The 25,201-nt window shown below is 36.8% G+C and overlaps 1 protein-coding gene across 8 annotated transcripts in view; it reads left to right on the top strand.

Moving 5' to 3' along the window:
• The window catches only part of LOC107850793 (agamous-like MADS-box protein AGL27), a 34,914-nt gene extending 10,499 nt beyond the window's left edge, over positions 1-24,415 (top strand). Inside the window, exons 2-7 of one of the 8 annotated variants that reach the window (XM_016695552.2) lie at positions 21,904-21,982; positions 22,383-22,432; positions 22,502-22,601; positions 23,362-23,403; positions 23,883-23,924; positions 24,001-24,415. In XM_016695552.2, coding sequence (XP_016551038.1) covers positions 21,904-21,982; positions 22,383-22,432; positions 22,502-22,601; positions 23,362-23,403; positions 23,883-23,924; positions 24,001-24,114 — 427 coding nt within the window. In that variant the 3' untranslated portion in view covers positions 24,115-24,415. Of the gene's footprint in view, positions 1-21,903; positions 21,983-22,379; positions 22,433-22,501; positions 22,602-23,361; positions 23,404-23,882; positions 23,925-24,000 lie in introns of all 8 variants that reach the window. The other 7 variants (XM_016695550.2, XM_016695553.2, XM_047401118.1 and 4 more) reach the window with 7 other exon arrangements.
• The last annotated feature ends 786 nt before the right edge of the window (positions 24,416-25,201 follow it).

The raw sequence follows: 25,201 nt of genomic DNA, 5'->3' as shown, positions 1-25,201 counted from the left end.
AATTCCAAGAGGTCATTGGGAAAGACTTCAGGAAACTCATTAACCAGGGCAATAGAATGTAAGAAGGGACTTTCAGAATTAGAATCTTTTACTCGGACTAAGTGATATAGACACCCCTTAGATATTAACCTTCGAGCTCTAAGAAAGGAAATAGACTCCTCCATAGGTGCTAGTGAGCTCCCCTCCCATTCTATCACCGGTTCATTAGGAAAATTAAAAGTGATCTTTCTTATTCTGCAGTCCAAGTTACCATAGCACAAATTAAGCCAGTCCATCCCCAAGATCACATCAAAATACACCATATCCAACTTTACCAAATCTACCATAGTCTCTTGATGAAAGATAGACACAACACAACCCCTATAGATATTTATAAAAACAATGAACTCACCCACCGGGGTAGAAACTGAGAAGGGGTTATAAATATTTTTGGGACCAAAACCAAAGTGTAAAGCCATATAAGGAGTCACGTAAGATAGGATGGAACCAGGATCAATCAATACATAAATATCATGAGAGAAAAATTGTAACATAATCGTGACAACATCTGTAGATGCCTCAGAATCCTGACGAGTAGACATTGCATATAAGCAATTACAACTATTTTTCATCCCTAAAGTAGTACCCTTCACAGCAGGGGCTAAAGAAATGGCAATGGGGTCTTATTAGCCCCAAGTGCACCCCTAACTGAGGGGAAGTCTCGTTGCATATGGCCTGGTTAGCAATAATTAAAGAACAAGTTTCTTTCCGCATTACCATAACCACAGTGAGGATTCCCATAAGCGTGTCAAAAAGTGTAATATTGGGCCGACTGACTGGCGTGAGATTGGGCACCCTGCACCCTAGGGCTATTGCTAGGCTGGAATCGATAATCACTCGAAGGTAGGGCTGGAGCACTAGCCGATGGATAAGAGTTACTCCAAGATTTCTTCTTGAACTATTGCCTACTCCCTTTTCTACTGTTTTGCTGACTCGCATCCTGATCTACATACTTAGTCTTTTTACTCTGTCTCTCCTTAACCTCTGCCTGTTTTTTTTTCTCATCTTCTACTTGTTGCATATAAACCACTAACCTGGATATGTCCATATCACTATTTAGCATAACACCCTTACACTCTAGTACTAAGGCACGAGAAAGGCCCCAAGAAAACTTCCTCATCTTGGATCTCATGTTAGACACTAAATCAGGAGCATATCGAGACAGCTGCGTGAACTTCATAGCACACTCTTTCACACTCATCTTTCCCTATTTCAAATTCACAAACTTTTCATTCTTGACCTCTCTCAGTTCTTGGGGGAAGAAATGATCAAGAAAGTCATTTGAAAATTCCTCCCAAATTATCGGTTCAACATCCTCACCCCTAATTGCCTCCCATTCAGCATACCACTGATAAGCCATCCCTTTTAGCTGATAAGCCGCAAACTCTACCCCCTCAGTATCACTAACATGCATCATCTTAAAAATCTTCTCCATATTGTTAATAAACTCTTAAGGGTCCTCATCAGCTTTGGACCTAGTAAAGGTGGAGGAATTCAGTCGCATAAACTGGCCAACCCAAGTAGCATCTGAAGAACCATTACTTTGACCAACATTATTTGACCGACGGGACTGAGACGATATGATCTGAGCCAACATATGGATGGTCTGTCTGAACTCAGCATTGGAGACCTCTCCTTGAGGAGGCTGGATGGGTAGTAATGGTCTTAGGGGCTTGGGAAGGACTAGTTGGGGCTGATGGAACTCTCAAAGGTGAATAAAAATCTAAAAGACGAGCTCTATATCGAGTTTGCATCCCATGAGTAGGGCGAACCTCCTCGGTGTTTACCCTAGTCGGGACAGAGGATCCAACTAAATTTCTGTGGCCACATCTTCGTGGAAGCTTGATCTGAAATGTGGGAAAGTTAGGAGTTAGAAGAATTCATTGTAACTAGACTCTCTAGCATGAAATAGAACACAAAGAAGGTGAAACATTCCTAAATGTCTCTTAGACTCCCTCTTATAAGTGTGGCGCGCTACACACTTATAAAAGGGACTCTACTTTACATGGCTTTGTAGACACTCAAGGACCCAGAACCATGCTCTAATACCTAGTTTGTCACGACCCGAGACCCCTTAACCTTATATAAGCATAGCACAATAAAGTATTGCTGAAACCAACCCATTGAATAAAAAGTTTAATAAACCATTAGAATAAAATCCATAAATCGAACTAATTTCAAAAATAGTTACCCAATATCGTCTATAAAGCCTCTAACCTTAAGAATACCTCCTAAGTCGGGACATAACCCCGACTATGCCATAAAACCCAAAACATACTAGAATAGAAATATGCTTGAAAAGTTACAATGCCTTTTGAATAATGGAGGGCTCACTAATTCTTCCCAGCTGTTTAAGAGAGGATACAAACACCTTAGTGTTGCACAGAATCACGGGAAAAGGCCTCCGAACCTACATCATGAAACGATGTATCATCCGGGGACGATCAGTATGGTGAGTACTAACATGCAACCCAAGGAAAAGGATAAAACATTCGTTTGTAAAAACCAATCATAACACATGTTCGTCAGTAATTACAATAATAAAATAAAGGGCGGGGGACAAGGAACATATAAACATGACCATTAAAAACTTAGTCCTAAACTATGTATAGCTTTTCACCGACCTGCAGTAACCCACGAGCTACATGGGTCTAGTACCCCCAACCGGCGGGGCCTCATTACAAGTTTGCCACAAGAACCGAGGATAGACTAAAGTTACCAATCATTTTTCGAAAGGGTAGATGCTTTTCTACTCGATTCATCAAGATTTCAAGTTGGCATCTCGAACATAATCCTGTTGTTTGTAATGGCCTTGTTGAATGACTTGCCACGCTTTCTGGTCTTGACTTTTGTGAGATGGGATGAGCTCAGATGCCTCAAACTCTTTCTGTAGTTCAGAAAACTTCCTTAAGCAATAGACATCATATTGATCTCTACTGCACCCGCAAACGGTGATATCTCGATTCCCATTTATTGGTGTCAAAAGCCTCCCTGTTATCCTTATATTAAGGATACCATTTGTCGTACAATTAAGGTACGACATCCTTATGTCGGCAAAACACAGGTTTCAGGCGTTGGTCACGAGGATGTATGCCTTCTCAGTGAAGCTACATAATTTTCATTTAAGCCTAATCAAGACTTGCAAGTCGTCCACATTATGCCATGCCATTTCCATTAAAACATTTTTAAATTCAAATTTCGTTTTAAAATCCATAACCACAACCCCCAAGGACTTTTAAGAGTCAATAAACCTTTTACCATTTTATGTCATGTAATAATTAACCAACGAAATAAACATTATGAAATTCCCATTTGGAAACCACGTTTTTGAAAGGGTTTGAGGTTCATATTCTTATTATGCAAAACCCATAAACATTGTGAAATTATATCACTCGTTCCACCATTTTTTACGACACAATTCAGTTTTAAAATCTCGGCATACGCGTATATGTCATCCATTAAAACAAGAGAAAAATAATATAAAGCTTTCGAAACTAGATCACCTCAACCTTAGCTCAAACAACTATTAAAGAACACGTAAACACAAAGGAAATTGATGCAATAAAACCATAATGATACAAAAAAAACAAGAGGAACACGAAACAACCACAAAACAGTCTACAAATTACAAGAAATCATAGGCCATATGGAGACCTCACTCCGATTCGACAAATACAACAAGAATACAAGAAACAAAGGTGTATTTGAAACCCAAAACAGCCACAAAACGTGAAGAACTAGATGACAACAAGAGCACAAATTTTTGAATTCAACAACACACAAAAACAATCCACTACAAACAATAACAAGATTACAAGAATAAAAGGATAGATAGTGAGATATAGATTTGTTAAAAGACTTAGGAACAAAGTGTGATTCAAACATTAAACCCCTAATTAATGTAACAACAACACCACACTCTTACGGTGACCACCAAGGGAGTCACTTACCTCAAGATCCACCGTTTCCAAGCAAAGAACAATATTGGCTTTTTCAAGTCCTATACTAAGGATGACTTTTCCAAGCCCTAACTAAGAACTATACTAAGGTGTTGTACTCTCCAAGGAGAGAATAAGTCTTTCAAATATTCATCATTCATTAACTAAAGAGAAATGACCTAAAATAGACTATATATAGTATATTACAAAAGAAATATAACATGGCTCCAATGCCCTTAATAAGGTGGGTGGCAATGGAGTGTCATTTAGACAAGGCTAAAAGACCAAAATGACCTTGAGGCTAAGTGACCAAGACCTTAATAAAAGGGGCCAAAACCGTGAACCATCAAATGTTGTCTAAACCCGTGAGTCCTCTAGTCTTTAAGGCTCCAAGCAATCTTCCACACACGGGTTTGTTTGATGGCATGCTCAAAATAACCCCTACAAGTATGATCCCGTGCCTTCCATGGGACCAAAGATTGATTCTTCACGTAGTGACTTTGAATGATACCATCGAAAGCTAAGGCGGCCATTTCACTTTTATCATCCTCCCCTTCTTGAAAAGGATTTGACCTCGAATCCGTACCTTGCAAAACAAGAGAAAGGACAAACAAGCACAACATCCTTATGGCATGAGGGTTAGGGTTAGCACAACAATAAACATCATCACGCCAAGGGGGTACATACTTGAAGTATAACCAAGAATTCTTTGAAGTGAGTATTAAAATCTCAATGAAAGATATACAAAGGATTTGGTTATGGGATACACCAAGAGTGATACTTTGCTTGTCATGTAGACCAAGCAACAAGTTGGGTGCACCAACATCACTATTTCTACATTTGGCACCGGGGTCAAATGGGAAAAGTGGCCATAGACACGAGTCTAGACAATACTCCCCTTTCCCATGGTCTACACCCAAACTAAATGACATACTCTCTATAATGACATACATATCATCCAAAGAAAATAGAAAGTGGAGAAAGGTATCACTCAAATCGACTTCTACCAAGGTGCCCTCATGTGTGTACTCCCTACTAGTTTCCCAATAATAACCATGAGTACTCTCAACAATAAAGTCACACAAAGTAAAAGAAGAAGTAGCTTCCGCAACTACACATTCATTACCCCCTAAGAGTACTCTCATCTTCCAAGAAGAGATTTTTATCTTTAGGAGGAATGTTGTCATACCAAAGTGGGTTAGCATATAGGCTATAGCTTCCAAGATAAGCTATACCATCGTTTTCACCACGAGCTTTATTAGAAGTGTGTAAATCATCTTCAAACAAGACATTACACCTAAAGAGAGTGTGATCTACCTCACGGACAGATTTGGAACAAGTAAATTCCTTACGCTCTAAATGATCAATATCAAGTTTCAAGGTTGTTCCAAACACAAGATTACCCCAAGAAGAGATCTCGGGTTCACTCCCACTTTATTGACCAACATTTTCAAATACTTCACGTACTTGAGTTCTATTAAGCACATCACACACATACTCAAGTGGGGTATAATTTTCATAAACAAGTTGATCAACACCAATTACACAAGATGATGTACTTCCGTTCAACTTATAGGCTTCAACACTAGGGGGACATAAATTGATCTTACAAGAAGAGTCAATTTCGTCATCAATAGGATCAACTAGTGTATCCAAACTCATAATATGTACATCATCAACAAGAGGCAAGGAATCATTAGACTCATAAATAAGTAAGCTACTACTGACACTCAATGGCTTACTAGCCACACAATTGTCATTCACATGCACTAAAGTGTAAGAGTTAGCTATTTTACCTTTAAGATCTTGAATAGAATCTTTCTTACCGTGAGGTGAAGGTCTTCCACAAGCTTGGACAGCAACTTCCTTTTGGCATTGTTCACCTTCGCTTGCCATGTTGGTACCTACACAAATGTCCTTAGAAATGGAAGGACAACTAACGTTAGCACGGTTTGGTGGCAATCTCCTTACTTCGCTCCACATATCCTCTCCTTTTTCCACTCTCGGATTACCACCTTGCACTTTCTTACTCCTCTCAATCTTTTGTCTCTTATCATAAATCGGATTGGAGTAGGTAAGTATTTCTCTTTGCGGTTTGGGTAGCAAGTATGTTATGAGGAGATTTCCCCATTGGTCTCTTACAACATTAGGCCAATTTTGCACGTTAGGAACTTGATGTCGTGCAAACCAATCGGTACCCAAGCTCATATGACCGTAGGTTAAGGAAAAAACATCGCACCACACCTCCTTATGGTAATCAAATTGAGAGAAGACAACTTTTACCCTCTCGGTAACCTTGAACTCGCCCAATTAGTATGAAACAAGTAAAGGCTCTCGAAATAACCCCAAGTAGGCAACCATGGACGGAAGAATGTAGTTTTCATAGTACCTATCATTCAACACCATAAGGCGCCCGGTATCCCATAAATAGTCACCTTTCTGGAGTGTACACTCCTCCTTGGATCAACATTGTAAGGCACACGAGTACCCGTCGGTTTTGGAGATGCTTGCCCTCTTCTTCTCATGGGACAACCTCTACTATAGCTAGTATAACCAATCACACCATGTCGACAAGGTGAAGAATATGATCTTTCACACTCCACACGCGTACTCTCATCATAGCTCTCATAAGCTTTGGGAATGAAAGGGTTATACCTAACACCAAATGTAGGTTCAGAGTGGGAAGTATAAGACTCCTCACATGCCCCAACTTCATCATAAGAATCATCACGAGGTCCTACATCATCTCCAAATTCACCATAAGCACTAGGCACATCATTCCCCTCATTTTCTCCCCTAAACCCGAGACCCTCAAATCTGCCCAAGTTTTGATCATGACTATTTTCATAGCCCCCACAATCTCCCTCAACTTCGTAGCCATAAAACCCTTCACTACAATCATAGTATCCCATGTCGTAGTCATAATAATCCCCGGTTATCGAAGACATATTCCCCTAATATCACCTTTGTACCTACAATATGAACAAACAATATTAGTAGTAAAGCTTCCTTACCAACACTCGTATATACTAACCTTTGTGATTCTCACAATTGAAGCGGCGAATATTGAAAGTTGCTTATACTCCGGTAGTCAATAAGATGTCAATTCTACTTGGCGACCGGAATAGATTCTTGTTTGATCGACTCAAGACACAAAATAAAATTTACTTACGAACTTGAAACAAAGAAGTTATGACGAGTTAGAAATGAGAAAAGTACACAAACAACGAAGACACGAAAGAAAAGGATTCAACAATTAATCTACAACTAAGTAGGTGATTACTAGTTGTTAATTAATTCTAGAATCAAGACATGAAACTAGGAAACAATAAAATGAAACGTGTGAACAGTAAAACGTGATGTGGTAGCCACGTATTGGTTGCGGTCGTAACAAATTTATTTTCCAAAATTGGAATTCTTGATCAATTTGTAAGTTGGGAATGGTGGATTTGGTTTTAGGAGGGAAATATAAGTCTTGTAATCCCTTTTCAATTCCAAAAAAAGAAAACTTGACTTTGTTGTACACTTTCCTTAAAACAAGATCCTCCAAACATGGAAGGTTGTTGGAAGTGGTTGTAAGTCTTTGAGTGTGAAGGAAAAGTCTTTGAGCCACAAGTCTTACACCTTAAATCTTGGATTTATGTCTTGCAAGACTAACATCAATTCACACTCTCTTTCTTCAACTTATAGGATCAAAAACCACTTTTTCTTCAACAAAATATAGAGATGGTGAAGAACACTAAGAACACCAAGAACACAAACTTTGAGTCTTGAAGTTCTAAGGTTCAAGTTGGACCTCCCAAACAACACAACACCTTTTCAAGCTTAAAATCCACAACACAATCCCCAAAATACACGTTCAAACTTGAACCAACAACACATCACACGTTCAAGTCTTGAATCCACAACAACAATACCAACAGCAATCGGCCAAGTCCAAGTTCACAATAACAACATCAACAACAAAGGCTCAAATCAAGATATAGACTTAAAGTGTTAGTGAAGAACAATACTAACGCTAGAAACACTTAAGGAAAGTAAAAATATCGTCCAAGACACAACAACAACACAATTTTTGGCCAAGAACACAAAGTGGACAGATTGCTATTTTCTGAAAATTATAGTTTTCAGTTTTTTTTTTAATTTGCGTGTGTGTGTTTTTCAAGTCTCAAGCCCAAGATTGATCTTGTTAGAACAAAATCAAAGATGGCTTTGATACCAAATGATACAAGAAAAACAAGAGGAACATGAAACAACCACAAAACAGTCCATACACCCTTCAAAACAATCCACAAATCACAACAAATCGTGGGCAAATGGAGACCTCACTCGGATTAGACAAATACAACAAGAATACAAGAAACAAAGGTGTATTTGACACCCAAAACAACCACAAAACGTGAAGACCAAGATGACAACAAGAACAGAAATTTTCAGATTCAACAAGACACAAAAATAGTCCACTACAAACAATAACAAGATTACAAGAATAAAAGGATAGATAGTGAGATATAGATTTGTTACAAGACTTAGGAACAAATTGTGCTTCAAATACTAAACCCCTAATTAATGTAACAACAACACCACACTCTTACGGTGACCGCCAAGGGAATCACTCACCTCAAGATCCACCGTTTCCAAGCAAAGAACAATATTGGATTTTCTAAGCCCTATACTAAGGATGACTTTTTCAATCCCTAACTAAGAACTATACTAAGGTGTTGCACTCTCCAAAGAGAGAATAAGTATTTCAAATGTTCATCATTTATTAACTAAAGAGAAATAACCTAAAATAGTCTACATATAGTATATTACAAAGGAAAGATAAAATGACTCCAATGCCCTTAATGAGGTGGGTGGCAATAGAGTGTCATTTAGACAAGGCTAAAAGACCAAAATGACCTTGAGGCTAAGTGACCAAAATGACCTTAATAAAAGGGGCCAAAACCGTTAACCATCAAATGTTGTCCAAACCCATGAGTCCTCTAGTCTTCAAGGCTCCAAGCAATCTTCCACACACGGGTTTGTTTGATGGCATGCTCAAAATAACCCCTACAAGTATGATCCCGTGCCCTCTATGGGAGCAAAGCTTGATTCTTCACGTAGTGACTTTGAAAGATACCATCGAAAGCTAAGGTGACCATTTCACGTGTATCACATAATTAAGATAAGGATTGTTGAACATGCCTTTTGACGGATAATTTCCTTGATGGACGTAAGATAATTTAGCTCTAAGCTTGGAACCCTTGTCCTTTGCTCCTAGCTGTTTGAGGGAAGTGGAATGACTCCTTTTGGATGATTTTTATGATTTTTAGGGACTTAGAACCGTATAGGGTGAAGGGGAAACGATTTAATAGGTGTGAAATGACCCTAATGCTCTAAAATAACATTTAAATCGATGTTCTATCGATGAAGGGGGGTCGCGGTGCGAGCCCCAACAGGGGAAGCAAGCCTCGCGGGACCATCGAGCGATTGTCCCCTCGAGACGCTTGATCATTTTTCACGTCTTAAACCTCCCCAACACGTTCGAACCCATCACAATTATATTAAACTCAATCTAGAGGTCACGTGGACTTATTTTCAACTTTGTTTGGACTCCTAAACACCCGAGGTGTTACATTTTGGTTTCATTTGAAGGTACTTCCAGTTTACATGTCAACTGGATTAAGAGCTACTTGTATCCGATGAATGAAGTTTCAAATATGGAAGTGTTGAAAGAAATTCTAGGTATGAGGTTGTGCTCTATTGAGTGCCAAATCTTAATCTTTGAAATTTAGAATGGTGTAGTGAAAAAGAGTGAAGAGAAACCGACAAAGGTGAAAAGTTGAATGTCTATCTTTAGGTGGTAGATTGACTTTGATTAACTTTGTGCTTGATGCACTCCCAACATATATGATGTTAATTCCAATAGAGATCATCAATAGGTTGGATAGAATTAGAAGAAACTTTCTTTGGCAACAGAATAAGGAGAAAATAGGCTAACATCGCAAGAAAAATGAGGAGCTAGGGATTAAGAAAGTCATACTACAATGCAAGGCTTTGAGAATGAAATGGTTATAGAAATATTCCAATGATCATCAGACTTTGTGGAGCAAAGTAACCAAAGAACATTATGAGGAAGTGAAATTTGGATGACTAAAGAGGTCACTACACCTTATGGTTAGTTTGTGTAATGCCCCTAGACTATCCCTGGACGTCACACGGTGCTTAGAACTACAAGTGTTCCTAAGCTAACCCATGATACTGGCATAATTCATGAGCAACTGAATAAAAATAAATAAAATAAAAATATTAAGCGGAAGTAATGTAATTAGCTGAACTTATTCAATACAATATTGTTTAAAACATTTACAACACTGGATTGTGCAAAAAGAAACTACAACTAAAACTGAATATATCAACTCTGACTGACTGTCGATGAAGCCTTTACTAATACTGACTATAGGTAGCCGGAACATGACCCCCAACTATCCCTAATCAATTCACATGAATAAATATAAAGTACTGAATCTACAAACTAACTTGAGTCCTTGGATAAAGAAAACTCATTACCTGTTGTCTGGAAGCTGTGAACTGCCTGATCATGATGTTGTGGGCTACAACTGATACCTACATTATGAAATAATATAGCCACTCAAACGTAAACGTGGTCAGTACTTCTGGAATGTACTGAGTTTGTGAGGGTGAATGCAATAAGTAAAACTGATACAGATCATAATCATACAACATGCATGCTATGTATAGATAGACTCACCATGATCATGAAAGAAACTGAAAAGCCAAATTATCTTAAAATTTGAATAATAAAGATTAATATTATTCAAAAGTAGATCCATGATCAACAGTTAGAGAAAATAAATAGAACTAACCATTGATAAAATATCAAATCTATAAAACAAAACCTAAGTACAACTTAAGGCGGAACATTGCACTTAACCAAAACCATTCCTAGGACCCAAATGTTATCCGTACCAAATATCTAAGATTGTGAAGAAGGGATACAATCCCAAAACTAAAAGAAAGTGTATAATATCCAAAAAAAAGGGACTATGACATAAAGGAAAGATCTCATGGTAGCTAAAATATGCCATTCACCCTGGAGAATCTGAAATCACTCGCTGTAATCACAAGTAAAGTCTCGTAGGAGTCGCTGAAATATGCGCTACACACACAAAAATGAGGGCATGTATAGTGTCAGCGCACAAGAAAACAACAATGCACTGGTAGGGTCATTTGGCTAACCCAAGATGAGAATATGAACACTTTACTAAAATGTAGTACAACAAGTTAATCCATGCTCAAAACTAAATAACAAGTTAATCCATGCTCAAAACTAACATACACCTAGCACGTCAACATCAAATAAATAGTTTAGAATTAAAACAAACAATGCAACAAAGTATCACCAAATCACGTCCAGTCAAGCTAAGTCAAGACATATCAAGACAAGTAAACAATTATCAAGCGCATATATATATATATATATAATTATATTCCCCGATTCACTCAAGGAACGTCAAATTCACCTGACCCTCGTATATACACACTATGAATAATACATCCACCCTTTAGTCATTACCTGCAAGGAATAAATTTCGTCTATGACCAGGACCCCGGACACAAGTGTCTGTGAATTTTATTTCTCCAATAACCTGTGAGAACGTTCTAAATATCAAAATATTTCACATTTAATAATAAAGTGGTTCAAAATCATATAACCTTGCATTGACCACACCAAACAATATGCACAAACAAGCAACAGTTACAAATTAGTTAACATGCACATATAGTACAAATTGGATGAAAATACAATACCATCACCTATCTCGAACCAAGCTTACACAAATCCTCTAAATTGGAGCTTTGCCCTTTCGTGCAATTTCTAGTTGCTCTTGGTCTAGAACACGCAAATAAACACTTACTTTTCAAACTAGATGAGCTTTGTTTGGCCTAATATTTTTCAACTAGTAGTGAAAAAACAAAACAAAAAAAGCAAAACTTTAAACCATGTTTTAGAAAAAGAAGTGTAGAATTAATAGGGAAATCACGCATCCACATAATTTGAATACTTATCAATTAAATAAAATAACGAGAAAGAATTTCAACCAATATTATTGAATTGAAAGAATCTTATACCTCAATGAGAAAATTTCATAAACAGTTATAATTTGGGGCACAATTATATTTATAACTATAGTTTGCCTAATTATCGCTAGATATCTTCTGTATGTATTTGCTCAAATTCATTGTATTAATGCATATAGTCACTATTAGATACAATCATGATAGGCTGTATGTGTTCGCTCAGTTTTGTTGTATCAACGCAACAACTGCATTAGATATCATTTTGATAGGTTGGCATGCACGCATTCAATAGATTGTATCAAAGCATATAACTCTGCTAGACATGCAAAAATCACGGAATAATTATACATACATATAACATACCATCATTGGTCATTGAAGATACATACAACATAGAGTCGACGAAGAAGACGACCCAGTCTATGTTATTCTCCATACATATATCCAAAATCCCTATCTTTCCGCCATGGCATACACACAACATAAATCAAAGAAGAAGAAGACCCCGACCTATGCTATTCTCTCCCTTAGATGACCCAAAATCTTGAAAAAAGCTGAAGAAATTTGGGGAAGGATAATACTCTGAATGGGAAATGGGAAAGAAGAAATTTCCATTAAATATATTAAAAAAATTTAAACTGAGGTGGAGAAGAGAATTCAAAAATAAGAACGCCGAAGAGAATGAATTTCCAACAATACTGAAATGGATATCATTAGGAGACTTGCAAGAATTCAAGAATCAAGCCGTTGAAAATGAAAAAAAATAAAGGCAACAAGTCTTGGTTGCCTCTAGATAGACTTCTGGGCTAAGGTTTTTCATTTCACAGCCCTTCGATTGCTTTTTGGGAAAAGGTTCAGTAGATCTACCATGTTACCGAAAATTGAGAGAATGGAAGTGGAGGTCTTCAGATTTCACAAAATTTTAAAAGAAATAAAAAAAATGAGCCACGGAGGGTATTTGCTACAAAATTCAGTGTCGTTATGTTTGACAATTTTATGAATCATAAGTATAATATATGTACATAATAAGACAAGGTAATTTTTCCTATCTCAGTTAAGTATCTGTGGTATTAATTGAAAAAAAAAAAGAGTGTATCAAAGAACCAATATGTACTTGCAACTCACTTCTATATGGGAAGTCATTGAGTCTACATTCTCAACGCACTTGTTTGGAGGAGGTTGCACTAATTTCCCCACACCTGAGTTTTCATGTTTATCTTCTTTGTCCATTCAATTTATTTGTTTTGTTTTCTTTTTCTTTTTAGGACCTCTTGTAATTCAGTGCCCTTTGAATCATCCATATAATTCTAGCAGTTCTCCTCAATATTACCAAACTTCATATTGCTCATATATAATTTTGGCCTCCCGTCATAGTTTACAACTTATGTATGGTCCTAGATGGAGTGAAATCACATGGATTGAGAGAAAGCGTAAGATTTATACCTCAAGCAACCTCGTCTGAAGATGGAAATAAGAAAGGATATTTAGCCTTCATGTCCTCCTCCGATTGCCAAGTAGCTTCCTCCACTTTTTGGTTCCTCTGTAGCACTTTTACCGAAGCTATCTTCTTGGTTCTTAACTTTCGAACCTGCCTTTCTTGAATTTCGATAGGAACTTCTTCATAAGATAAAGAATCCTTCACACCAATATCCTCTACGAGCACCACCAAGGAGGGATCACCTACACATTTCTTGTGCATAGATATGTGTTTGGGGTGAATCGATGCCAAGCTCGTCGGTAAGTCCAATTAGTAAGCCACATTTCCAACTCTCTTTAGAATCTGATATGGACCAATGTAGAGGGACTAAGCTTATAACTCCCTTCATGGGAGTCCTTTAGGAATACCTAACCGTCAACCTCAAACTCTAGCTCTCTTCACCTCACATCAGCATAGGACTTTTGGCGACTTTGAGTTATCTTAAGTCTCTCGTGAATAACCTTGACTTTCTCCCTCGCTTCGTGCACAAGGCCAGGTCCGAACAATCTAGTCTCACTACCCCATACCATCCAATCAGTGGTCCACATATCCTACCATAAAGGGCCTCAAAATGAGCCATGTAAATGGTGGAATGCTAACTATTATTATAAGCAAACTCAATAAGCGTTAAGTGGTCTTCCCAACCTCCTTTAAAGTCAATCACGTAGGCTTTTAGCATATCTTCTAGAGTTTGAATGGTATGTTTTGCTTGCTCATTCGTTCAAGGGTGGAAATAACATTTAAAACAACATTCTATCGACGAAAAATTGTATGGGGGGGGGGCACGACGCGAGCCCCAACAGGGGAAGCAAGCCTCGTAGGGCCATCGCGTGATGGTCCCCTCACGACGCTTGATCATTTTTCACGTCCTAAACCTCCCCAACACGTCCGAACCCATCTTAATTATTTTGCACTCAATCTAGGGGTCACGTAGACTTGTTTTCAACTTTGTTTGGACTCCTAAATACTCGGGGTGTTACATTTTGGTTTTATTTGAAGGTACTTCCAATTTACATGTCAACTGCATTAAAAGCTACTTGTATCCTGTGAATGAAGTTTCAAATATGGAAGCGTTGAAAGAAATTCTAGCTAGTGAGGTTGTACTGTATTGAGTGCCAAATCTAAATCTTTGAAATTTAGAGTAGTGTAGTGGAAAAGAGTGAAAAGAAACCGGCAAAGGTGAAAAGTTGAATGTGTATCTTTAGGTGGTAAATTGACTTTGATTAACTTTGTACTTGATGCACTCCCGACATACATGATGTTCCTGTTTCCAATTCCAATAGAGATCATCAATAGGTTGGATAGAATTAGAAGAAACTTTCTTTGGCAACAGAATAAGGAGAGAATAGGCTAACATCGCAAGAAAAACGAGGAGCTAGGGATTAAGAAATTCATACTACAAAGCAAGGCTTTGAGAATGAAATGGTTGTGGAAATATTCCATTGATCATCAGACTTTGTGGAGCAAAGTAACCAAAGCACAATATGAGGAAGTGAAAGTTGGATGACTAAAGAGGTCACTACACCTTATGGTTAGTTTGTGTAATGCCCTAGACTATCCCTGGACGTCACATGGTGCTTAGAACTACAAGTGATCCCAAGCTAACCTATGATACTGGCATAATTCATGAGCAACTGAATAAAAATACATAAAATGAAAATATTGAGCAGAAGTAATGTAATTAGCTGAACTTGTTCAATACAATATTGTTTAAAACATTTACAACACTAGATTGTGCAAAAAGAAACTAAAACTAAAACTGAATACATCAACTCTGACTAACTGTTGATGAAGCCTTTACTAATATTGACTATAGGTAGCTGGGACATGACCCCAACTATCCCTAATCAATTCACATGAGTAAAAATAAAGTACTGAATCTACAAACTAAATTGAGTCCTTGGATAAAGAAAACTCATTACCTGCTGTCTGGAAGCTGTGAACTGCTTGATCATGATGTTGTGGGTTACAACTGATACCTACATAATGAAACAATTATAGCCACACAGACGTAAATGTGGTCAGTACTTCTGGAATATACTGAGTTTGTGAGGCTGAATGCAATAAGTAAAACTGATACCGATCATAATCATAAAATATGCATGCTAAGTGTAGAGAGGCTCACCATGATCATGAAAGAAACTGAAAAGACAAATTATCTTAAAATTTGAATAATAAAGCATAATATGATAATCTGAATTAGCATAAGTATAAATCATAAAGCAATAACTGAGTAAAGCTTGTGAGCCAATCACACTTAGTTTCTAAAATCTTCTTTACTTTTCTTGGGGGAGATTCTTATAACCGACATAAACTATGTGAACTAGCATGGAGTCCAATATCTTACCCACGTTGAGGGGAGATGTTCTACCCTTGTCATCGGTATAGAACCTTAACTTAGAGTGATCACTAAACTTAGCTCCTTGGGGCATGGGGACACTATCTGGAGAGACCTCTTAAATCTACAGTGGCACATAGTTTATGAGGAAATAGGATGCGCTAAACCCACATTCTCCTCTCGGTGTTAAATACTACTCCCAAACTATATACTCCTATACTCAATACTTATGAAATTCACCTTAAAATAGCACATGGAGTTATAAAACTGAAAACCAACTATGCTTTTCTTGCTTAAATCAATACTTATAAAGAAATTTGTGAATTTCAGATCTTATCTGAGATCATAAGATCAAAATTAAAACTTTAATTAATGCTATAATACTTTATAACGTGAATTAGTTAGCTTGAACTTCTAGTAAACTGAGTACGTAATGCTAAAAATTGTAATCATTTACCAACTCACAGGAATTTCATGTCAAAATACCAAGCTCAATGCATAAGATTACTTTCATGGATAAAAACATAATTAAACATGAAATCTTGTGCTAAATAAGGCTTAACTTATAAGGAAACATCATAATCTTAAAGCATAAGAAAAGTGGGTATAAACCCTAGTAAATCAATTTCTTAAAATTCAATTAAAGATCAAACTTTTAGGCACAAGAACACAAGAATATCCTTGAATAAACCCCCACATACCTGACCTTAGTGAATTTCCTTTGAAGGAAGCTTGAATTTGTGCCTTGGGATCTTGAATTTTGGAGAGACTGCTACTAACGACTTTGCCTTCCTGACGGGTGAAGTCGTTACCTCTACACTCGTTCGGTGCTAGTTCCTACTCCCAACTGAATGTCACTGACTGATTAGACTGGACTGGACAGACTGGACTGGACAGAGTTAACTGAGTTCGGTAACTGACTGAGTTCTGCTATTCGTATATTACGGATTTTATTCTGTAATTACTAAGGCTCTAGGTAAACAGTTAGATTGTCGGGTATTAAATATCCCCAGGACTCAATAGCATGAAAAGTAAAGCATACCATGATCTTGAATAATATAACAATATTCACTTGTTCACAATTCATCCATAAAGACATTTCATCAAACACTTGTAATGCATTAACTTGTACATGAATGGGGAATACATGTTATCATGGAATAATGACACTATTTCATTCACTTAGGTATTTAGACAAACACTCGGGGAGCATGCTTAGGTCACATAATAGTAAACACAACATAGTGATCATAGCTACATCAATCAACTTGTACATCGTAGGGTTTATCATGAAGATCATGCAATTCAACACATATAATGATTAATTCCATGAAAACTTGTAATTAAATCATGGACGAAAACCCAACAATAACATGAAACATGAATTCAATTCAATTCAAACATAGAAAGCATGGAATCCACAGTCTTATATTTTGAAAAGGGGATTCTTGGGCTCCATGGAAGGTAAGGATCCATGAATGAACATCTAACATACCTGGGAATCTTAATTCTTGAAGTTCTTGAAGACTCTCGGAGGGATTCTTGAGATTGCTCTTGAAACTTGGAGGCTAGGGTTTTCTATCTTTGAGAGAGAATGTCTTAAATTGGGGAAAAGTGAGTTAATAATGACCTAAATACATTTTTTAGGAATTAAATCCCATATCTGGGTAGATAAAATACATGGGAAAAGGCTAATTTAACCTTGGACGGAACTTTAATTTTTCATCGAAATTTCCGATTTGGGGTCCTAACGCGACGCAGCGCTATCGCGCCGTCTCGCTGGAAACTGACAGCTGGGAACTGGGCTGACGACGTGACGTGGCGTAATCGCGGACCCTTACTGGATTTGGACAATTGGGAATTAGAGGCCCTCCGCGAAGTGGTGAGATCACAGAGTCATACTGGAAATTGACAATTGTCATTTGGACCTATGGCGCGACACGCTACTGACTGAAATGATGGTGTTTTACGATTGGAACTTAAAATAGCCATAACTTCTTACCCGGCTATAGGATCTGGGAAAATTTTATATCATTGGAAAGCTGACTGAATTTCCTACAAGATGGTGGGTCTAAATCTGCGAAATTTCGCTTAGAACAAAAATTCTATTTAGGGATTCTCGTGTACTGAAGACTAAACTGAGCTGGGAAATTGCGGGGTGTTACACAAACTCAGTTAATTCCACAAGTGGGGTCGAGGAAGGTAGTATGTACACATACCTTATCCTACCTTATGAAAGTAGAAGTAGTTCTCAATAGACCCTCAACAACAAAAATACCATATTCATAGTGTAGTCACACAAGTGAAATTTGGTAAAAGTAGTGTGTATATAATGTCACCACTACCTTGTGAATATAGAGACTATTTCTGGAGAACCCTCAGGCCAAGTAATGAATATAAAAAATAGTATGAAAAAAAAATACAGTAGTGAAAAAGCTATGCTGAAAATAATGAAAAAAGAATAGTAGCGTCTACTTTAATCCTCGATCTCTATATCTCCTATTTAGGATCATGTCCTCGATAAGTTAACACGCATGTCATCCCTTGTCTAATCATATCTCCCTAATACTACTTTAGCCTACTTCTACCTCTCCTCAGGACCACCATATCCGATCTCTCATACCTCATTGAGGCATCTGAACATCTTTTCATCATATGTTTAAACCATATCAGTCTCGTCTCCCTCACCTTGTCCAAAATATCCTCGTTTCTAACCCTATCCCTCGTAGTATGGCCATACACCCATTGCAATATCCTCATTTTTGCTACTTTAATCTTATGAGAATGCGAGTTCTTGACCAACCAATACTTTGCCCCTTACAAGTTAGTTGGTCTAGTTACTACTTTATAGAACTTACATCTAAGTCTTGGTGGCATATTATATTTTACACAAAAACCAGATGCAAACCTCTACTTCATTAACATTCATTTCGTGAGCTGCACCACTGAACTTGCATTCTATGTACTCCGTCTTAGTCTGCTCTATCTGAACCCGTTAGAATTTTAAGGTCTGTCTCCAAGCTCCAGTTTATTGTTAGCTCCATTGCGCATCTCGCTAGTCTATACTATGTCATCCGCAAACATCATATACTATGGTACCTCTCTTTGGATATGTCGTGCCAATTCATCCATTACCAAAAGAAAAAAAATGAGCTACGAGTTGATCCCCAACACGACCCCATCACGATAAGGAAGTACTTCGAGTCCCCTCCCATTATCCTCACCCATGTCTTGGATCCATTGTACATGTTCTTAATTGCCCTAATGTAAGCTATGGGTACTCCTTCAGTAAACATTTCGATAGACTCCCCCTAAGGACTTCGTCGTTAGACTTTTTGAGGTGAATGAACACCATATGCAAATCGATCTTCCTCTCCTCATACTGCTCCATCAATCTCGGTAGTAGATACACCCTTCATCACCCTATCTCCACCATCCTCTCCAAACTTTCATAGTATGGCTAGCAACTTGATACCCTTGTAGTTGTTACAATTATGAATATCCCGGTTGTTCTTCCACAATAAAATCATTGTACTCCACCTCCATTCCTCGGGCATTCTAGATGTCCTAAAAAAGACGTTAAACAACCAGCCAACCACTTCATACCTGCATTACGGATGCTCTTCCAAAGTTCCATCAGGATTTACTTTTATCATCATCCACCAAAGTAGCAATAGTTTACAAACTTCTATAATGAAAGGTTGCCACACCAACTCTAGAACAACACGGTCTAAAGTAAATGGGTGAAAAACTGGATCCAAAAAGGCAATAAGCGAGAATAATGATAGGTCACTACGAAGCTTCTAACACCATCAAGGCTACAACCGCTACCACAAAAACCCCCCAAGCAAAAAAATACCAAAATTCAGGGACTAAAATTAATGAAAGAAAACTTGGAACTAGTAAGCAAGGAATTATGATAGAGAAGCAGAATTATGATAGAGAAGCAGTTAAGTACAACCAAGAAATAAACTGGAACTTGAAAGTAGCAGAGATTGAGGAAGCAAGAACAGACTGAAATACACTAGAACTATAAACACGTAGGTAGATAACTGAATTTTGGCGGGAGGGGATTAAGGTAAATCACAACTTCAGACTATACTTTGGATAAGAAAAGCAATCTAAATAAAGACAACTAACATGAAAAGCATTACATAACATTCCACAAGAACGGAACAATAACAACAGCTAAAGAATATGATAATCGAAGTAAAAGAAACAACAGATAGTAACAAATATTAAAGAACAAGAAACTATGTTAATAATACTAATACTATTGGTATATGGAGAAACAAATATGGTGTTCCAAACTTCCACCAAGCATATCTCAGAGGAAGGTAAGAAAACCCCTAACTACATATTGTTTACCCTTATCCGCAACCTCCGTAACCTATCAAAGGAATGCCCTTGAAAGCTGAAGATGTGGCATGTCTTCTCCAATAACATCTCCTCAATACTTATTCGGTTTACCCATACCTCTAGTCAAACCCATCTTTTCATCCTCTCACAACTAGTCACTGGGACATTTGTGTGTCTTCTCTTCACATGTCTAAAATCATCTCAGTCTCGCTTCCCTAATCTTGTAGTGACCACAGGGGCTACTCCCACCTTATCCTGAATATCTTCATTTTAATCATCTATCTCCAAGTATGCCCATATATCCATCTCAACATACTCATCTCAGAACTCTCATCTTCTAAATATGGAAATTTTTGACTGTCATGAGCTAGAAATAATAAGAAATGATGTTAGTGTGTGGGTTCGAACCTGAATACTAGTAATGAGAATAAGACAGCTTATTTGGCTTTAGCGCTGAGATCTATTTTCATTAATGAGCCATGGAGGGATATGATCATGCCACGTCAGACGCGGTTGTTGCTGCAATTCGGTGATAACAGCTCTGACACAGGAGAGAGAATCATGATTGCAATTGGTTCCACATTCCATGGAAGCACAGTAGAGTATCAGTCCAATTTCCATTTCGGTAGTCGTAGTTGTTTTTGTGTTGGTCATTATCAGAAAATGTAAAGTGTCAAGTTATTTAGTTCAATTAGTTGTTTGTTGTTTATCAAAATATCAGAAAATTGTCCCAAAACATTTGAGTTGTTGGTTTCATTTGCAATTTCATAAATTTTGCTCCTAATTCTCATAGTAAATTCATATCAGATCTTACTCAGATCTTTGACAGACTGACCAACACTCCTCCTCTTATAACATAGTAGGTCTAACCATCACTATGTAAAACTTACCTTTAAATTTTGTTAACACCTTCTTATCACACAAGAAAATATATATATGAGCATAAAACCAGAAAGGAATAAACTGAAAAGCTCGTGTTATAAGAGAGTGCAAATTTAGAAACACTCAAAAACAATACTAGCATAAACCACCAAAGCAGAAATTGAAGCAACTTCTATTTTTTAGATTGTTGCAACCAAAGCAAGGATGAGAATTGATGTTGCATTTGTTGCTACTATGGTTTTACTAGAATAATTAAGTGAGATATTCCATAATATTATTTTCTTTCCATTCTAATATCTACATTAAGTAGAAATTTATTTTTCTATTTGTTTTATTTTAGTTTAGAAATATTCTATAATAACGACTTTTGCTGTCCCATTTTATGTGGTGTTATTAAAACAATTTTTCTTTGACTATAATTTTCTCACGAACTTCTTATAAATATATTGAGTCATTATTTTGGTTGACTCGTAGTATTTTTCGTGTAATTTTCAAATATGTAAATTTAATTTAGAAATTTTAAAAAATCTATCCCTCGAATTCACATAGAATATCAAGTGTTTGACCCTTGTAGGGGTAAGGACTGCACACACACTATCCTCTCCATATCCCACTCTGTGGGATTATACTGCTTATGTTGTTGTTGTTGCATCCCTTTGATAATGGCTAATTTTCCTACCAAACTTGCTTCGTCATAAATAAACCTACACGAAATTGATCTACTGCCCATAACATTTTCCTTATACTTATCCACCAACAAGCATATCTCATATTATGTTTTCCAGTCTGACAGGGATACTTCAACGATATGAAGGTCATGTCGAATCAGAAAAAGAGATCTCTGAAGAAATCAAGGTCGCAGAGGTATTTGATTAGTTGACTACTATCAACATATCTAACCGGAACAATTTCAAGGTGAACTGTGAAATGCATGTAACTTCTTGCATATTGCCAACGATACTAAATATCCACGTTAGCTTTGATGTGCCACCTCAGAGACTACAAACTCCGAATTGTTAATAATGTTTACTCTTCATCATAGCGTATCTGGTTCCTCGACTAAAATGAGTTATACTACACACACATAGCATATCATTAAATCCTGGAAGCAGGCTCTGACTAGTTGTTCATTTGTGTAGCTAATACAGCTGATTTGTAGATTATCATCGATTCATTGCGTGTTCTGAAATGTATCCTCAGTAATTATTTGGGTGTTATTCAATGTTATCTTGTATAATCAAACTTGCATTTTTGGACACAGCAGTCTAAATACTCGAGCATGAAAATGGGAGAACTGCTACAAACAACAGAAAGGTACTGGTCTCATATTTCACTTTTATTTCTTAAAGCTTATACTACTGATGCTCCGTCTCAATTTGACAGGCAACTCGAGGAACCTAATGCAGATAGTCTCCCTGTGACTGACCTTATCCATCTGGAAAAGGAACTTCAAACAACTCTAATGCAAATCAGATCGAGAAAGGTACTTCTACATTCCCCTGGCCTATTAGAATTGCATCAATTGGAACTCTGGTGTTAAGATATGGTACATAAAAAGTACTGGCTTCCCTCTTACTGCCTCTAGCTTTACTAATACTAGAACGCATTTTCAGACATGACGAGCCATAGCTCAATGATGTTTTCATTCATCTCTTTTAACTCTATACGTTCTAATGCTTTATTTCATGATTTATTTTCTCATTTTCAAATTGTGAGTATGCAGAAGGTTAGTAGGTAGCAGTATGTGGTATTGTCACCATCCATACTAGTAGTTGGGAGTATTATCACTGTAGTTTTCAGGTCCTTTGATTTAGGTTATTATTTATTGTCTTGTACTTCGACTATCATATTATTTTGTCGTAGTTACTGTCCTGTTATTATCTATTGTTTTTGTTACTAGCTGTTATATCTTGTTCTTCTATTATCTCTTTTTCTGGACTGCTTTGGACTATTTTTTTCTTGAGCCTAGGGTCTATTGGAAAGAAGCTCTCTACCTCTGAAGTAGAGGTAAAGTCTGTCTACACTTCACCCTCCCTAGACCCCACTTTGCGGGATCATACTGTGTGCATGAGGAACCATAATTGTTAATGAATTCCTCCAGCTATACCTTTTATTTTTGCTTTATCCCTTTATGAAACATTTTGCATTTGTTTCGAATTAATATTTGACTTCAGTATTATAATCTCGTTCCTTTGGGGTTAGTATCTTCGAACGATGAAAATCTGAATAATTCTTTTTTACAGACACATTTGCTGCTTGAATATGTTAAGGGTCTTCATGAGAGGGTAAGTTTTCATTTCCATAGGCACATCCTGAAAAGTAGTTTTTCCTGAAGTCGTGAGTATGGTCTATCTGCCTGTGTATTGTGAAGCTCTGTATCAGCACGGCTTTGATTCCGTGAACTTTGACTTTCAGATCATGGTGCATTTGATTAACTAGCATCTTTTCATCAACTAGAACTGTACAATTCTGGTGTTGAACTTTCCCTCTTTTCCAGGGTTATACAACACCTCATCCTTGTTTCAACTGAGGGCTAGCGCTCGCATACACTTGTCCTCATCAGTTTTTTGATAGGCTGGTGTAAAAGTATGTTGAGACTTAATTGACAATGAGACTTAATGGATCATCAAGTCTTATAGAATTGTCTCCACTCCTTAAGGTGGACGGGAGTTATTAGACATCGGCTCCCTGCTTTCTACAGTTCTATGTATCGTGATATCTTTAATTGTTCTAGGATGAACCAATATCATGTTAAATTTTCCAGGAAAAAATGCTGCGAGAGGAAAACAAACTTCTGGAGGTCAATGTGAATCTTATCTCACAAAATCTGCTTTCGTATTTTTTCCTAATTTATAACTAATAATGCGCATATGCCCATACAGAGAGCTTGGATCAAGAAAAACATAAATGTGAATGAGATTTCTATGGATTTCACTGACCTTCCACCACCCCATATACTTTGTGGACAAGAGAGGGTGACCCTGGATTTTCTCTAGTGATTATCAGCGTATTTGTCAAATAGCCTTGCAGTGGCTCCAGGAGAATAACCTGCAAAGGATATGCGGTTCCTGTATTAAGTATCATGCTGTACATGAAATAAGCAGCGACTTCAAAAATAACTAGCAATATTATATTGTGTTATTTCAATAAAACTAATTGTTCATGGCCGTGAGAGCCGTATCAAATCAAGACAAATTCTGAATACTAGAAGTGATGGCAACTTCTGCTTCTTAATATATTATGACCTTAAAATTGAAAAGGTGAAGATGATCTTCGGCCCTCCGGCTTGTGTTTTACATATTCAGTGTTCTCATTGCGTGTCTTGGACTTATTTTCGTTTCTCCTGGATGATGATTAATTTATGTCTGTACTTGACATATACAAGAGGGAGTTGTATAATGTTCAAATATAGGTGTTACCTTGCTTGCTGATACAGTGACCAGGGATAGAAAGGCTTATCACTCTTGAGAAATAGTCTACACACACTATATATGCTACTAGATGCATGGGCTTATTATTGGGTCTCAATTTATGTGATATAAATAGAATTTAAAAGTTATTAACTATTGTAAGCTATAATACTTTTTATGTAATTTTTAAATAATACATATTACTTTTCTTGTTTAAACTTTTGTGTCATTGATAATCAATTATATTTTAAAATTAATTTAAGTTTTTAATTATTGAGATTTATAATATATCTTTTTTCTCTTTAAATTTAAGTGGAATTGATATAATTTCGAGAATCAACCAAATATTTTATATACTTAAAAATTTTTAGGTTGTTAATTATTATATTACTTGAAACTTGATACTTAAAATTTATATTACTTTTTATGTAATTTTCAAATAATACATATTACTCTTTGTCCAAGCTTCTGTGTAATTGATAGTCAATTATATTTTTAACTATTCCAATTTGAGGGGCGCTGATAATTTCAAGAGTCAAACAAATGTTTTGTATTTTTTTTAAGTTGTTACTTATTGTGATCTATAGTATTATTTACGTATTTTTTTTAAATATATAACAGATTTTTTTTTTTAGATATTTTAAGCTGTTAAATATTATAATTCAATTTAAGC

Source organism: Capsicum annuum, chromosome 12 (genome assembly GCF_002878395.1).
Source record: "Capsicum annuum cultivar UCD-10X-F1 chromosome 12, UCD10Xv1.1, whole genome shotgun sequence".
Taxonomy (NCBI): domain Eukaryota; kingdom Viridiplantae; phylum Streptophyta; class Magnoliopsida; order Solanales; family Solanaceae; genus Capsicum; species Capsicum annuum.
Note: the sequence above shows the minus strand (reverse complement) of the source record. Positions and strands in the feature narration are given on the sequence as shown.